Below are 17,298 nucleotides of genomic sequence, written 5' to 3' on the forward strand. Positions count from 1 at the left end.
GTTGAAAAATTTAATTGCTGTTTTATCGCGATGTCTACTCCATCTACATTGAGTAATGAATGAGTGAACAAGTGAACAACGAACTATCTGGCTGCACCACGAAGATCTGTATCGGCAACCACTCACATCTGGCGCCAAGGTAAGCTTTTAGTTCAGTTTTGTAAGTTAAAACCTATTTCAAATTTCTATCGTCACTTTTTATTGTGTAATCGGATGAATCTATTTTAAATACCTTGTGATATAGTTCTCACGGCTGTTGACACAACAGAAAATTTGATGGAAGATAACTCACGGTTTTCTGTTGAGTTGCCTCCTTTCTGTGGTCCGTCTGACTTGAACGCTGCTTATGGGCGGATGTGTGCGCCTTTTTGTATCGCAGTGCTGAGGCCATACGGCGTCGGTGGTTCCGAACGTACCCGTATCGCTCTGCGCGACGGAGTATATCCTCCCGAATAACGCTGATATCTTGTTTAACAATATCAAAACTATCAGTCAGCTCATCCAAAGAAGAGTCGTCCTCGATATCTGTGCCCTTTGGTGGCACGTTGCCAGTAGCTTCACCTCCTTCTTTATCTACTACAAAATTTGGGCGCAGTGTGCCACCATTCTGGTAAAATGAAGGGACCAGTCTCAAAAAATCCTGAGGAAAAAACATTCCCACAGTTAATTTGAACAGTTCTTCAAACCAAAGTGCAAAGATAATTATATACATTTACTTAGAACTAGTGACTAATATATGTGTAATTTTATCTGTGTATTCAATGGGATTGTAATACTGCTGTAGGTCACCGACTTTCTCAGGGCGATTCACGCTCGCATTGACGAGGCCAAGACAACCATTACATGCAACCCATACAAACAAAATGCCTTTTACAGATCAAGAAAATTACATTCGGAGCAACGATTCTGACAGCCAATGAAACTACCGAATGACTGCAATCACGGGTCGGTTATACGTACATTATGCAAGTGTGTAAAGTTAATGTGCGAATTTCTCCAGTAAAATCACTTATGCGCAGCGCTAGAAAACTACTAATGTGTTGGGAAAGAGTTGGGCCATTGGACAGTGATGTCGGAATCATTATGTGGTTACCATAAATAACATTTGTTACAATTCCCAATATGGCGGTGGCCATTATTAAAAGTCGTTTACATTCAAATTTGAACGCGGACCACGCGATCAGAGAAGAGGACATTTATGTCCGAATCTTCAAGTTGATGCCACTCGGAGAGGGCGACCTTAGAGCTACAAAAGTCATCGCTTTCGCCATAAAGACTTAACAGAAAAAAGAGAGTGGTACTACCCTATTGGGTAGACTATATTTTTAGTCGTGGGGTCACACTACCCAAGCTGTAGAACTGCTGAAAACTACATCCTCTACTCCCAGTCGATCACTCTGTCCCTAGCATCTCGAAAGTTTGTTAAATACCACATAATTGCCATCAATGAATAACATGGAACTGTTATTATTCCTATATTTTGAATATCACAGAAATTAAATTAATGCTTTTTATTTTCAAGATGTTAAGTTTTTTACACAATTCTACATCACACTAAGACCGATACGAAGAGAACATGGAACTAGTACACAATATATCCATTGGAATGGTGATATAAACTCTCCAGCAAACGAATTAGGGAATCGTGAGAAGCTGACAAGAGTGTTCCTAAAGAATTTGAATCTGATATTTCATCGCATGGATACTCGCGTCACCGATCTGGAGTCGGCGTATTTGTCTGTGCGATGCTGTGGCGATGCTGGCGTCAGGCCAATACCACGCCAACGATTTTTGAGGATTTGCAGTGTCTAATATTAGTACTAGGTTTGCACAGACACGCACGCCATCCAACGACGCACGTGCTCATAAGAATTCCTCGAGATAAAACTATTCGAACAGCCAAAACATTATGACCATCTGACTAGTAGCTTGTCGTTCCACATTTGGCAGGTAACACAACAGCGATTCTCCGTCACATGGAATCGATAAGTCTTTGGAAGGTTTCCAGAAGTTCTCGTAAATTACGGGACCTCGACTTGTGGACCTCGATACGCCGGGTTCAGATCAGGCGAATTCTGCGGTAAAGACATCAATGTGAGTTCACTATCATGCTCCTCAAATCACTTATAGCACAGTTGTGGCCTTGTGGCACGGACACTGTCCCTGCTGGAAGATGCCATAACCATCGGGGATGGATTGCTACACATAACTGCCACTTCTGGCAGCTTTTTTATCAGTTTGATGAAAAATATTTCAGTCAGGCTGTTTGATATTTCTAAAACATCAGACATCTAGATTATCCAGTTTCTTGAGGGGGCAAACTTACTCCCAAGGTACATGTGTCAGTAATTTAGGGTCTCACACGACACATGCCCTACTTACTTCTTTCACACCAATACAAAAAGTCCTGTCCAAAAGCCGTGAAACTGAATTAGATTGTAAATTAGTTAACAAACATTTACGCTTTGAAATCACTTTAACACAGTTTCTAACCACACTTGCCCTACACTTGCATATCCTTAACGTTCACGATATAAAATGAGTTAGCCATTGCCCTGCTTTTCCTGTGCGGTCGCCTTTTCAATATTAAACGTTTCCTAATTAATATTTTAACACAGTTCCCGCTATCGCGCTCTTATACATACAGGGTGTTAAGAAATTCCCATTACAAACTTCTAGGACTTGTAGAGAGGAGCAGGTACATAAAATTTTAAGTAGTAATCCATGTCCAAAAACTACGACGGTTTCAGTTTACATGTTTAACTCATCCACTTCTGCTTGAGGAACTGAATTAGGCGTGACGCAGTTCAATTATTAGGTAATAATTCGAAAGGGAACATAACGAATCATCCATTTATTACTTAAGCACATTTTTTGGTATTGACACTTAAACATTACGTATTTACCGTATTTCAAAACAAAAAGGAACCCAGTATATTTTATATACAGAACAGTATCGATGCATTACAACTGTGGCTCGATGTGGCGACCACCAACGTTGTTACAGACATAGAGCTACGAAGCATGTTCTGGTTCACATTCTCCACTCCACCTGGTGTCTCTTCAATTTCTAGTGCAGCGGTCAGAACTCGAGCCAGCAGATCTTCTGTCTCTACAGGAATCTCGCAAATTAAACTTTGCATACGACTTCACATCAGGTGATTCTCTGACGTAATACACCTCATCCTGTCTACCCTACTGCAAATCAGAACAAGCAACTCTGAGACTTTTCTCTTCCCTCAGCAAAAGTGGGCGCGTTGCACATCTGAACTGAAACTGTCTTAGAACATGGGTTCCTATTCAAAATATTATATACTCACTCCCCTGCACAAATCCTAGAAATTTGTAACTGTAATTTCCGAATACCCTGTATTCGCGTTCTGCTCACGTGATGGCCCCAGGTATGGCTCAAGCGCGACTGACTGCCTCCCGCCAACTGACCTTAGGCGCCAACTCACACCTTCCTGAACTACAGAGCGTTCGTTCCCGCCAGCGATTCCGCTGCGCCGTAGCAAAGAGGTACGCTGCGCTTGCAGCAAAGAAGCCTGAGGGGCAGATTCGAACCGTCGAATGCCGGGTTGACATCTGTACCCTTACAATGGGCTGGGTATCCAAATGAAATCGGCTCGGATGATACAGGTTCGTTATTCCATGCTGCTTCAACTCTATGTCAGAGTTCATCTAGTGTAATGGCTAGGTAGTTGTCTCTCGGCAACCCAGCACCAGATATTTTGGGTGGATGAGAGATTTGGAGACCGTGCTGACCAGGGCAACAGTCCAACACCATATATATCGATGTAGGTCAGCACAGCATAGGCAACATGCGGTCTTGAGGTATCTTGTTAAAAGATTACGTCACAAATACCTCGAAACAAGCGCACAGCCATCAGACTTAGAAATGTAAGTAACGGAAGCTGTCCAAATCCCGACTGTGGGAATGAGATGCGATCATGTTGAGTGCACAATGGCATACCATAGCATCATGCAAGGTGCTGAGGCGTATGACGATGGAAAATGCATTGTGGCAACATTCATTTTGTTCGGAGCCACCAGAAATTGAAATATCTACACTGCTGGGAAAAAAATCGCAACACCAAGAAGCAGCTGTGAGATGTAAGCGAAAGTTGGTAGGTGTGTTTCTGCATCTGAAAAATGACGTCTATTAAAATTTCGCCACAGTCGCGTAAGAGTGGCGCTGGTAGCGCCACTATGAGGATGCAAATCAAGTTAGTGCTAAATACACGCTGCAACGGCCGTGAAAGGCAGTTACCTTTGAGACTGGACGTGATGAGTTGATATTAGTCCAGAATGCCTTTAGGCGATTAAGACGCCATTATCAACAGCTCATTGAGTTTGAACGAGGTCGTGTAATAGGGCAACAACAAGCTAGATACTGCAGAAAGGCTTGACAGGAATGTAGCCACGGTACATGATTTCTGTCACGAGAATGTATGGTCGCAAGAAGACTGGGCTCTGGGTGGCCTATTAGCACTAGCGAGATGGAAGACCATCGTGTTCGACGTATGGCTCTGGTGCATCGTGCTACAACTGCAGCAGCAACTTGAGCAGCAGTTCGCACCATAGTGACGCATTGAACTTTTACACAACGGCTACTTCAAGGACAGCTCCGAGCCAGACGCCCTGTAGCGTGCATTCCTCTGACCCCAAACCACCGCCATTTGCGTCTTCAGTGGTGTCAAATGAGAGTTCACTGGAGGGCAAGGTGGAGGCCTGTTGTGTTTCCTGATGAAAGGTGGTTCCGCCTTGGTGCAAGTAATGGCCGTGTGTTGGTTAGGAGACCAGCTGAGGGTCTGCAGCCAACCTGTCTGCATGCTAGGCAGACTGGAGCTACACCTGGAGTTATGATCTCGGATGCGATTCAGTATGACAGCAGGAGCACTCTCGTAGGTATCGCACGCACCCTGACTGCAAATATGTCCGTCAATCTAGTGATTCGACCTGTTTTTCTGCCATTCATTAACAACATTCCAGGGGATGTTTTCCAACAGGATACTGCTGTCCCACATCCGCTGTTGTATCCCAATACGCTCTACAGAGTGTCTACATGTTGCCTTGGCCTACTCGATCACCAGTCCTGTGTCCAATGAAAGACACATGCGACATCATCGGACCACGACTCCAGTGTCATCCACAAACAGCATTAACCGTCTCTGTGTTGATCGACAAAGTGCAACAGGCTTGGTACTCCATTCCACAAAATGACGTCCGGCTCCTGTACAACACAATGCATGCACATCTACATGCTTGCATTCAACACCGGTTACAACTGTGCCATCATTTTACATTCGCAACGGATTATCTTGCGCTTACATTAACCTGTGATCTTGCAATGTTAGTCACTTAAACCCATTCAAATGTATTTCCGAAATTGCATTACTCTGCATTAATTATTTTTTGATGTTGCGATATTTTTCCGTCTGTGTATACTGGTGTTGTACGCAGAACCGGGACTCGTTTGAAAAAACAACATGGTGCCACTTCCGCGTCTACTGTTGTTGTTGCACCACCACTGTCGGCACATCTCTCTATGCTGCTGCGTCAAGGGAAGCCCCAACAAAGATTGCCGTGCTGACAGTCTGTGCTGCTCGTTGTCGTCGCACAGTTCACGTGGATGCTAGTTTTGCTGAAGTAAGCCCTTTTCTTGAGTCAAGGTACGTTTAGTCATCACAGACCGCTCTCGTAGTTGGTGCAGTCGGGCTGATCCCGCCAGTCTTGACTGGATACAGTGTAAGACCGCCAGTGGCATCCAATCAGTTAGTTTCCTCCTGACAGTTGGCTGCCCTCGAAACTGGTCGCGCATAGTTGTATTTCACGTCCAGTGATAAGGGCGCCTTTACAGAAGACCACCTACAACCTTCTAATACCAGCAATAGTATCAACAGCAACTGGATCAATTTGTACGTCAATCTTGTAATTCGACCTGTTGTGTTACCATCTATGAACAACATTCCAGGGGGTGTTTTCCTCATGTTTATTATCGCCTTTAAATGTTAAACAACACTCAGTAATAACAAATCTGTGTGGAAGAAGAACTAGCTCTTTTCTGTTGCTAGAGCGCCCTCGCTCAAATGGAAGGAAAAAAAAAAAAAAACACCTTCCTCCTCTATCGTGTAGATGAACTAGCGTCGGGATCCAATTACAGCCTTATCCAACTTTCAGTCAGCCTGTATCACTGCGAAGTCATGTTCCTATGCAAATGAATTCGTTAAAACTGTTGAAGGCATTTATTTTTGCAACTGAGAATAATTACAGAAATTAGTTTGAAGGTGCCACACAAGCACAGAAACTCACGAAACACCGATCGAATACTGTCTTCCGTTCAATAATGTTAACTTGGTTTAGCCGTCTACTACCGACAACATTTTTCGCCCAGATATTAGGGATAAGTTTTCGTATCCAGTTGCTCTTTCCTTTTCTTGACGAAATAAAGCTACTCACCGGGCGGTCTAGGCTCTGGTTGGCTACTGACTGTTCGTAGTGACTGTCTTCCAAAAGTAACGCGTAGGCCTCTTCCGGAGTCATTGTAGAGTTGGCCTCATGTGGGGTGATAGAGACATATCCAAGCTCTGTATGGGTATTCAAAGCTTTGTCATTTTTTCCTTTAAGGTTTGTCTGCTCATCTGTCAGCAGCTCGTTTTGATAATTGATCTTTTCTGCTGATACCTGGAAAGAGATACAATTTTAATCGTTAATTGTTATCGAACTTTTTACTAGAAATGAAATACGCTCGAAGATTCAACACGTAATGTCTACAACGTACATCCACTTATGCTCAAAGGACCCAAATACTGCAGATTGTTTAATGATTCTTAATGACTCATACCATAAGTTCCGAAACACACTATTACTACCACTCTCGTTACAGACAAACAGTAATTCAAAATCTGTGCTATAATTACAAATTCACTGTGCCACATTACCGATTGCAAATGATATTCTTCAATGAAATTATTTGAATGAAGTTTTTCATGTCATTGAGTTCAAATTGATTTTGAAAAGAAACAGATTACTTGCATCACACACTATCGAGTCACATTGCAATGACTACCCGCTAGTACCAAAAGTAACCGGTCTTGCTACACTCGTATCAGATAGACCAGCTGTAAACGAATCACTTCCCGAACACATAGCGCCATGCCGTCTACAGTGCTTTCCATACCTGTCAAAAGGTGCGTTGTGTAGGACTGGCGCAGTGAAAACGGTATTAGGGGTGGTACCCGTGCCGGGCTGAATTTCTGAGACAAGGAAAAACTTTCAAGGTCGATTGTGCTACCAGTGCCACTTTTGAAGACTTCTAGCTGTGTGGCAAGGCGCAGAAACTTTCTGAAAGACAGTGTACTTCCTATGAAAGAAGCTCTTCACGATCATTTGAACATATTTGTAAAAAAATCGAGCAAGTGTGTCTCTGATATGTGTTAATGGTGCCACAGAGTGCCAGAAAAATAATATTCAGACAAATACGTTGCTCTTGTATCCTTGAGTTCCTGCTTAAACTGTTGGGCAGTCTTTGTTCTCCAAATTTTCTCATCGGATACGCCGACATTCAGCCGTCCTATAAATCAAATAGGATGATTCACTGAGACGTCTACATGTCGTCAGTTAGCACGAATTTCTTCAATTGTCAATGAAGTTAACGTTTCTTGCTTTAGTGTACGGTTGCTACCATGAATACAAGCAGAGCTTCTCTGCTCCAGAGCAGTATATGTGTTGCCATTTACGGGTAGACGCGAGACTCTTTGTGCGCTGGTTTATTTCGAATGCGACCTGTTCCACTGTAACATGGCAGCTGGCCTTCATGTAACACTGCGTCGTCGATTTCATCTCGGACATGGATAGCATGAAGATCTTCGCAGTTTCCGTGGTTATTATTCACAGTTGTGCCATTTCTGTACATTTTCGCTAATGATGCAAGCGAACAGATCACGTAATTTAAACAACCGATGATCATCTTTGTTCTGAAACTAGATAAGTGGCTTTCTTTGCAAATGGCTATGGTACTAAGAATAAGTACAAACGATATATTTCGTAGCGTGCTTCGTAAGGTAGTAGAACTTATCAATAGCCGGCACGATAGCTCACCGTGTTCGGTCAGAGGGTTAGCTGCCCTCTGTAATAAAAAAACTGTTTTAATCGATCAACAACGAACTTAAATGGGTGTCTTACGACGACCGCCCCGAGCAGATGCAACGAACGAAAAAAAAAAAAAAAAAAAAGCCGGTACGGTAGCTCAGTGTGTTCGGTCAGAGGGTTTAGCTACCTTCTGTAATAAAAAAAACTGAGTGAACGGATCAACGAACAACCTGAACTAGTGTCATCGGACGTCCGCTACGAACAAATTCAACGAACAATATAGAACCCAATGAGATAAAAAATGGTCAGCGTGACGGACTGCCGTCGTAAGGGGCCCGGGTTAGATTCCCTACTGGGTCGGGGATTTTCTCCGCTCAGGGACTGGGTGTTGTGTTGTCTTCATCATCATTTCATCCCCATCCGGCGCGCAGGTCGCCCAATGTGGCGTCGAATGTAATAAGACCTGCACCAGGGCGGCCGGACCTGCCCCGTAAGGGGCCTCCCGGCCAATGACGCCAAACGCTCATTTCCATTATCTATATTCAGTACATAGTGGAAATTTTATAGGAAGACTGAGCGCATTTTATTAACATTTGCATTCATGTATTAATATCAGATTTAGTAAGCTGCCATCAACAGTCATTATATTTCTGTAATGAGCACAATGACACTGTGAGTTGAGTACGAAGCAGTGCACGGTCGAAAGACAAATTTCAACGAGGACGTCCTGAAAAGTAATGCCTCCGAATTTTGTGTGTAAAAACTGTTAAGAATTTTTAAATGAAACAACGTTATTAACAGTATGCATCTTTATTCTTCACGTCTACATATTTATTTCCCAGCCTAACCACGCTGGCGACGAACACATTTCTCCCAACGAGAGACTATTTTCTTAATACCGTCACTGTAGAATGTTTATTATCGGAGTCACACCCTCACCTCTGCTTGCACTGAACTGTCGAAGTGAAGTCTTCGAAGGTGTTCTTTAAGCTTTGGAAAAAGGTGAAGATCGGATGTGGCCAAGTCGGAACTATATGGAGAACGATCGCTGACAGTGAACCCAAGGCGCCGGATCGTTGCAGATGCCGCAGTGCCCGTGTGTGGTGTGGCATTGTCATGTTGAAGGACAGGGTGCTCCATGTGTGGAAGAACTCTTCGAATTCGCGTTTTCAGTCTGCCGAGGGATAACAGTCCACTGTTTCTCACGCACTGACATAGTTACGTTACACACCGCCATGTTACGCTCTACAAACTTTGTTTTATTTAAAAAGCTTTAAGATTTGAACAAAAAAGATTCGGGGGTAGCACTTCTCAGCACGCCCTCGTACATGGACTGCAGTGACGAAGAATTTACTTTACAGGAAACAAGGCTGAAGAAAGAACTAACAGGAGGAAGTTGTCTGTCGTCCCAAAATACGAAAGCAAGTGCTATTTAATTACTGGACCTGGTTAACACTTACCAACTGGTTCTGGTTCGCTGTGGGTCTTAGTTTCTGGTACTGACCCTCTGTAATATCCGTATTTTGGAGGCTCGCAGCTGTTTGGTCAGTGACATTCTCAGCAATAATTTGCTGAGACTGTGGCTTTTCTGCCAACTCCTTTTCCGTAGCAATAGACTGTTGTGGCTTCTCTTGTAATTTCTGACCATGTAGATACTGTGAAGCTTGCATCTCTTCCGTGTATTTTTCATTAGAAACTGTTTCTTCGTGAGATTGAATCTCGCTTTTAATGTTTGTTGCTGCGGAAGAAGACCGTGTCTCATCATCCGCGATCTGTAAAAGGAAATCGTTCCTAATCATTTACATTGCCTCTTAACTCCAGGATACAGCGCTGTATAACTTTAGCAATTATATTTTTCACATTTGTTGAACTCTTGGTATGGGCCCGCATCTCGTGGTCGTGCGGTAGCGTTCTCGCTTCCCACGCCCGGGTTCCCGGGTTCGATTCCCGGCGGGGTCAGGGATTTTCTCTGCCTCGTGATGGCTGGGTGTTGTGTGCTGTCCTTAGGTTAGTTAGGTTTAAGTAGTTCTAAGTTCTAGGGGACTGATGACCATAGATGTTAAGTCCCATAGTGCTCAGAGCCATTTGAACCATTTTTTTCTTGGTATGGTGATTGTAGTGGCAGCATCTACTGTTTCTCATGCGTGTTTAGGTACCTTAGAATGGTATTTCAGGGAATTAATGTGGTTTTTTTCAACTTACGATATAGAAAACAAATGTTTTTCACATTATACAAGGTGAAATGAGTCTACTTCAACTGCCACTCTTTTAATTAGAAATATGGTTAGTGAAGAAATAGGCGATTGGCTACATTATGCGTCGCAGAACGATTAGATGAAGTGCCACACAATAAATTGGAGTTAAAGAAATGTTTGTATTGAGGCAGCAATAGCCAGCCTTAAGACAAAAAGAGAGTATCATAACTGAGATATATCTGAATTGAAAACACTATTGAAATGTGCAAAGCTTAATGGTCAACTAACCATGTAGCCGGATACATCAGAGTGCGATACCCGAAGCGACACGGCATGAGGTAGACTTCACATGGGTGACATCAGGCGCATATAAAATAAGGAACATAGACTCACCAAAATAGGCACAGCACGTAATAGAAGGCCAGAGCCTGTAGGTTCATCACAGCATTCGTATTCTGCGACTACTAAAATGGTTCAAATGGCTCTGAGCACTATGGGACTTAACATCTGAGGTCATCAGTCCCCTAGAACTTATAACTATTTAAACCTAACTAACCTAAGGACATCACACAACACCCAGTCATCACGAGGCAGAGAAAATCCCTGACCCCGCCGGGAATCGAAACCGGGAACCCGGGCGTGGGAAGCGAGAACGCTACCGCACGACCACGAGCTGCGGACTCTGCGACTACTATTCGTAAGCATTCTACCGTTCGACATCACCTGAAACCACATTAACTGTACAGAAAAGGACGAAACAATAACGGTGCATTCTAGCTTTTCGATCTTTCAGGATTCATAGACATAAGCAACCGGTGAAACAGTTTCATACTGATTAACAAGTACCAGTAGAACTTACAATTTTTTTTGGGGGGGGGGGGGTGATTAATTGAAGTGCCATCATTTGCGACTCAAGTTCGATCTAGAACTGATGCCATGGAATCGGCACGTGTGCTTGTGGGATCATCGTATCTGTCCCCGGATGATCAAATATGGCATTCGATAAGATCTCAGTTGCTAACCTCATTCGTAAGTAATGGAAGATTTGAATGGATAGTTGACGGAAGAACTGCGATTCACACCTTAGGTGACTTTTTAGAATATTTACAATAGATCGACATGTTACAAAACTTTTACAAGGTGGTTTCACCACACTTTCATTACTTAGCAGAAAATAAGTATGGTTTATTCTAGCCATACTGGAATTGTAAAGCACGTAATAATTAGCCTGTCGAGATTTAGTACGTGGTAAAGTGAAGAGAGAAAATGTTGCATTTTACGTGTGAAGCAACTTGTATTCTCTGGAACACTTGAAGATTATTGTGAGCAATAATAACGACACGAGAGAAATCCGCTTAAAAATGAATGATGTTTCACACCACACATTAACAGCTCAGATACTTGAGCGCAATATGGACTCCTGAAGCATAAGTTATCGGTTTACTATAGAGTTGAATTTTATTATTAACCTTCAATATACGGAATATAGGAAACTCGAGAAAATTAAACTGGAACAGGAAAGAGATGTGGATAGCAAAACATCTGAAACAGGTATCGAATGAGACTAGTGATCAACAGTTGTGAACTACGTTAGCTGAAGAGTGAGGCGCCTCTAGTCTACCGCAGCTGTCTGTGGTTGGGCGCCGCTCTGACTGTGGTGCCTTCCTGACCCACTGTTGTCTAGTTTTCCTTTAAGCGGTCCAAAATGCTTTCATCCGAAAATGCGAATTCTAGAGTCAAATTTACATACACCTGTCTTCCTACAACGCTCTTAGAGTGATACAAACCTGAAATCAGGCAACTAACGTTTCTCGATCGCAGAGTTCACTATATTCTACAAACGATTTCTGAATGACCCCTCTGCTGCCGTTTGGAAAACCAGTTCACTGGCAAATTTTAGCTACTAACGCGGTTACTGGAATTTGCTGTCGGCCGTGGTGGCCGAGTGGCTCTAGGCGCTTCAGTCTGGAACCGCGCGACCGCTACGGTCGCAGGTTCGAATCCTGCCTTGGGCATGGCTGTGTGTGATGTCCTTAGGTTAGTTAGGTTTAAGTAGTTCTAAGTTCTAGGGGACTGATGACCTCAGATGTTAAGTCCCATAGTGGTCAGAGCCATTTGAACCATTTTTTTTGCAATTTGCTCGTCTGACTCAGAGTTACCGTTTTCATGGAAAATCCGTTGTGAAGATATTGTTTCTGGCTTATTTTGTTTTAGTCGTGTTTATTTTACAGGTACAAAGTCAGTTTGACTCCTCTATTACAGAATACACACTTTCTATCTCTAATCCATGTAACCTAATGTCTCCAGAAGATATTAGCAGTCATGTGATACTGCAAGGTCAATATATATGTTTTATCCATATATTAGTTTTATAGACTAGTGATAGTTACACTTAATTTTGTTACCTTGAATACAGTTAATGCCTTTCGTCTTATTATATTGAATCAAGGTCTATGGTATTGTACACCACTTTCCCTTCACTTTTTCCGTTTCTAATTCTGTCTGTAGTCGTTCCATTATATGGATCTTTCGCTGCTATTCTATGCATGTTCCATTCATCAGAAATATGACTATCACAAATATTTTTAGTTTACTTTTCTTCTATGAAATCTGCCAAAAATGAATTATTTTCTGTTTGTCAATTCTCGAATATTTTGAAGGAGGGGACGGACAAAACGAAAGCAGAAAGAACATTGTCAGCTCAAAAGTTTGGATATCGTTCTCAAGGCACGTGAAACATTGAATACAGAGCGTGGTGCGTAAGAGGTTCTTTTGGTCATATCCTTTTCTTAGAACCAAACGATACCTAGGTCAATAAACGGTGTGTCGGTACACACAAAGTCCTAGAGTAATCTGCGACGTTGGCTCCTTACCTCCCTCGCATTTATCGCGAATCCCTCGCTCAGGGCAAAGTCCCTAAGCGACTGGAAAGAAGCACAAGCGACTCCTATATATAATAAAGGTATAAGAACGGATCCATGTAATTGCAGACCAATATCCTTAATATAGCTTTGTCAAAAAATTCTGGAACATATTCTCAGTTCGAATATAATAAATTTTTTTTGAGATAGAGGAACTTCTGTCCACAAATCAGCACGGAGGTAGAAAGCATCGCTCGTGGGGAAACTCAGCTTATCCTTTTCTCACATAATATCCTTCGAACCATGGATGAAGTGCAATGGACAGATTCCACATTTCTAGATTTCCGGAAAGAGTTTGACATATATGTGGGTGGCTCTAAGTCTTTTTAAGTAATGGAACCCAGTACGTTGTCCTCGAACAAGAGTATTCATAAGAGACAAGAATATCGTCAGGTGTGCCCCAGGGACTTATTCTCTATATAAATAAATGATATGAATAGCAATTTACGGCTGTTTTCTGACGACGCTGGGGTATACAGCAAAGTATTGCCGTTGAGTGACTGTAGTAGGTGTAATGAATGGCAGCTTGCTCTAAATGTAGAAAAAATGAAAATTAATGCGGATGAGTAGGAAAAACAGTCCTGTAACGTTCGCATATAGCATTAGTAATATGCTACTTGACACAGTCATATCGATTAAATATCTAGGCATAACGCTGTAAAGCGATATGAAATATAATGAGCACGTCAGGTTGGTAGTAGGGAAGGCGAATGCTCGACTTCGTTTTATTGTGAGAATTTTAGGAAACTGTAACTCATCTGTGAAGGAGATGGCGCACAGAGCGCTAGTGCGACCCATTCTTGAGTACTGCTCGAGTGTTTGGGATCCCCATCAGGTCGGAATAAAGAAAGACATCGAAGTATTTCAGAGGCGTGCTGCTAGATTTGTTACCGATATGTTCGCTCAGCACGCATGTATTACGGAGATGCTTCGTGAACTCAAATGATAATCTCTGGAGGGAAGACAACGCTTTTTCCGCAAGGCACTATTATGGAAATTTAGAGAGCCGGCATTTGAGGCCGATGCAAAATGATTCTACTGCCGCCAACGTACGTTTCGCCCAAGGACCATGAAGATAACATGAGAGAAGTTAGGGCTCATGTGAAGGCTTTTAGACAGTCATTTTCCCCTCGCTCTGTTTGCGGGCGGAGCAGGAATGGAAATGACTCGTAGTGGTACGTGGTACCCTCTGTCATGCGCTGTACGGTGGTTCGCAGAGTATGTGGGTAGACGTAGATGTAGACTAGAAAAGTACGGGGCAGATTGTCTTCGAGGGTCCTGTTATGACGGATGAGATGACTAGAGTTACAGTGGCAAAATTGAGGAAGATGAAATGAAAGCCTACGTCAGTGATAGTCACAGAGAGAACGAATATTTTCTTAAATGACAGAAATCGAAGGCAATTTCTTTACTGATTAATAGAAATATAAAATTTTATTTGTAGATTATAATTTATTTTAGGGAATGAATTACTTTTACAGCAACATTGGCAATTTGAAGATCTTGGGAAACCAGTTACCAGTGTTTCTTCTATTCAGAACTGGTAAACATTTAATTTGTGCTAGGTGGTCGATTCTTGATCCGTTCCTGTTTCTGAATAGCTACCTACAAATCTCCGGCAGTGCAGCGATCAGATGAAACTATGTAGAACTCCAGTCCACAATGCATTGTAGACTTGTTTTTTTTTATATACAGGGTGGTCTATTGATCGTGACCGGGCCAAATATCTCACGAAATAAGCGTCAAACGAAAAAACTACAAAGAACGAAACTTGTCTAGCTTGAAGGGGGTAGCCAGATGGCGCTATGGTTGGCCCGCTATATGGCACTGCCATAGGTCAAACGGATATCAACTGCATTTTAAAAAAAAATAGGAACCCCATTTTTATTACATATTCGTATAGTACGTAAAGAAATATGAATGTTTTAGTTGGACCACTTTTTCGATTTGTGACAGATGGCGCTGTAATAGTTACAAACATATGGCTCACAATTTTAGACGAACAGTTCGTAACAGGTAGGTTTTTAAAATTAAAATACAGAACGCAGGTACGTTTGAACATTTTATTTCGGTTGTCCCAACGTGATACATGTACCTTTGTGAAATTATCATTTCTGCGAACGCATGCTGTTACCGCGTAATTACCTGTAAATATCACATTAATGCAATAAATGCTCAAAATGATGTCCGTCAACCTTAATGCATTTGGCAATACGTGTAACGACATTCTTCTCAACAGCGAGTAGTTCACCTTCCGTAATGTTCACACATGCATTGACAATGCGCTGACGCATGTTGTCAGGCGTTGTCGTCGGATCACGATGGCAAATATCCTTCAACTTTCCCCAGAAAAAGAAATCCGGGGACGTCAGATCCGGTGAACATGCGGGCCATGGTATGGTGCTTCGACGACCAATCCACCTGTCATGAAATATCCTATTCAATACCGCTTCAACCGCACGCGAGCTATGTGCCGGACACCCATCATGTTGGAAGTAGATCGCCATTCTGTCTTGCAGTGAAACATCTTGTAGTTACATCGGTGGTACATTACGTAGGAAATCAGCATACACTGCACCATTTAGATTGCCATCGATAAAATGGGGGCCAATTATCCTGCCTCCCATAATGCCGCACCATACATTAACCCGCCAAGGTCGCTGATGTTCCACTTGTCGCAGCCATCGCGGATTTTCCGTTGCCCATTAGTGCAGATTATGCCGGTTTACGTTACCGCTTTTGGTGAATGACACTTCGTTGCTAAACAGAACGCGTGCAAAAAATCTGTCATCGTCCCGTAATTTCTCTTGTGCCCAGTGACAGAACTGTACACGACGTTCAAAGTCGTCGCCATGTAATTCCTGGTGCATAGAAATATGGTACGGATGCAAGAGATGTTGATGTAGCATTCTCAACACCGACGTTTTTGAGATTCCCGATTCTCGCGCAATTTGTCTGCTACTGATGTGCGGAGTAGCCGCGACAGCAGCCAAAACACCTACCTGGGCATCATTATTTGTTGCAGGTCGTGGTTGACGTTTCACATGTGGCCGAACACTTCCTGTTTCCTTAAATAACGTAACTATCCGACGAACGGTCCGGACACTTAGATAATGTCGTCCAGGATACCTAGCAGCATACATAGCTCACGCCCGTTAGGCATTTTGATCACAATAGCCATACATCAACACGATATCGACCTTTTCCGCAATTGGTAAACGGTCCATTTTAACACGAGTAATGTACCACGAAGCAAATACCGTCCGCACTGGCGGAATGTTACGTGATACCACATACTTATACGTTTGGCTGTAAAGCGCCATCTATCACAAAGCGAAAAAAGTGGTCCAACTAAAACATTCATATTTCTTTACGTAGTACACGAATATGTAATAAAAAATGGGGGTTCCTATTTAAAAAAACGCAGTTGATATCCGTTTGACCTATGGCAGCGCCATATAGCCGGGCAACCATAGCGCCATCTGGTTTCCCCCTGCAAGCTAGACGAGTTTCGTTCTATGTAGTTTTTTCGTTTGTTGCTTATTTCGTGAGATATTTGGCCCGGTCACCATCAATGGACCACCATGTATTATAAATAATTATTCACTTCTAGATTTCATAATAATAATCAGTTGTCACTTCCTCAATGTCGATCTTTTTCATTTATTCTGCCCAAAGTGTGTGTCGTGCAGTCAGCGTAATTTTATTTGCAGACAGAGCTTATGCAGTTTGTATACTTGTACAATTACATCAATGAGCTTAATTATCACACAGTATTCGATAATTGCTGCAATATTGGTTGTACATCGTACATAATTATAGTCAGTCACTGCGTTAATATTTGGTGAATATCAGAGATTCGGAATATACCTTTTCCATAGAAAACACAGAAACTCCACAGCTAAAAGCAATCTCAGTTGCAAATGGCTTGCAACGCATGCCATGCTCATATGTGTGGCTGTTATGTGACGAAGCAAGTCTCCATATTTTCCTAGCCCTGTGGAAGTGTCATGTGATTGTTCTTCGCACTCGCTGGTTGCACATTCGCTTGAAGACGAGTGAGGGAACTGCTGTCCATGTCAAGCTGAGCT

The 17,298-nt window shown here is 42.6% G+C and overlaps 1 protein-coding gene across 1 annotated transcript in view; it reads right to left on the reverse strand.

Annotated features, from left to right (window-relative positions):
* Positions 1 to 17,298, reverse strand: part of LOC124556065 — a 158,731-nt gene that overhangs the window by 42,054 nt on the left and 99,379 nt on the right. Inside the window, exons 6-8 of the mRNA XM_047130094.1 lie at positions 9,552 to 9,829; positions 6,460 to 6,684; positions 417 to 640 (exon numbers count right to left, since the gene is read on the reverse strand). Coding sequence (XP_046986050.1) covers positions 417 to 640; positions 6,460 to 6,684; positions 9,552 to 9,829 — 727 coding nt within the window. The remainder of the gene's footprint in view (positions 1 to 416; positions 641 to 6,459; positions 6,685 to 9,551; positions 9,830 to 17,298) is intronic.

The sequence above is a fragment of the Schistocerca americana genome, chromosome X (assembly GCF_021461395.2).
Source record: "Schistocerca americana isolate TAMUIC-IGC-003095 chromosome X, iqSchAmer2.1, whole genome shotgun sequence".
Taxonomy (NCBI): domain Eukaryota; kingdom Metazoa; phylum Arthropoda; class Insecta; order Orthoptera; family Acrididae; genus Schistocerca; species Schistocerca americana.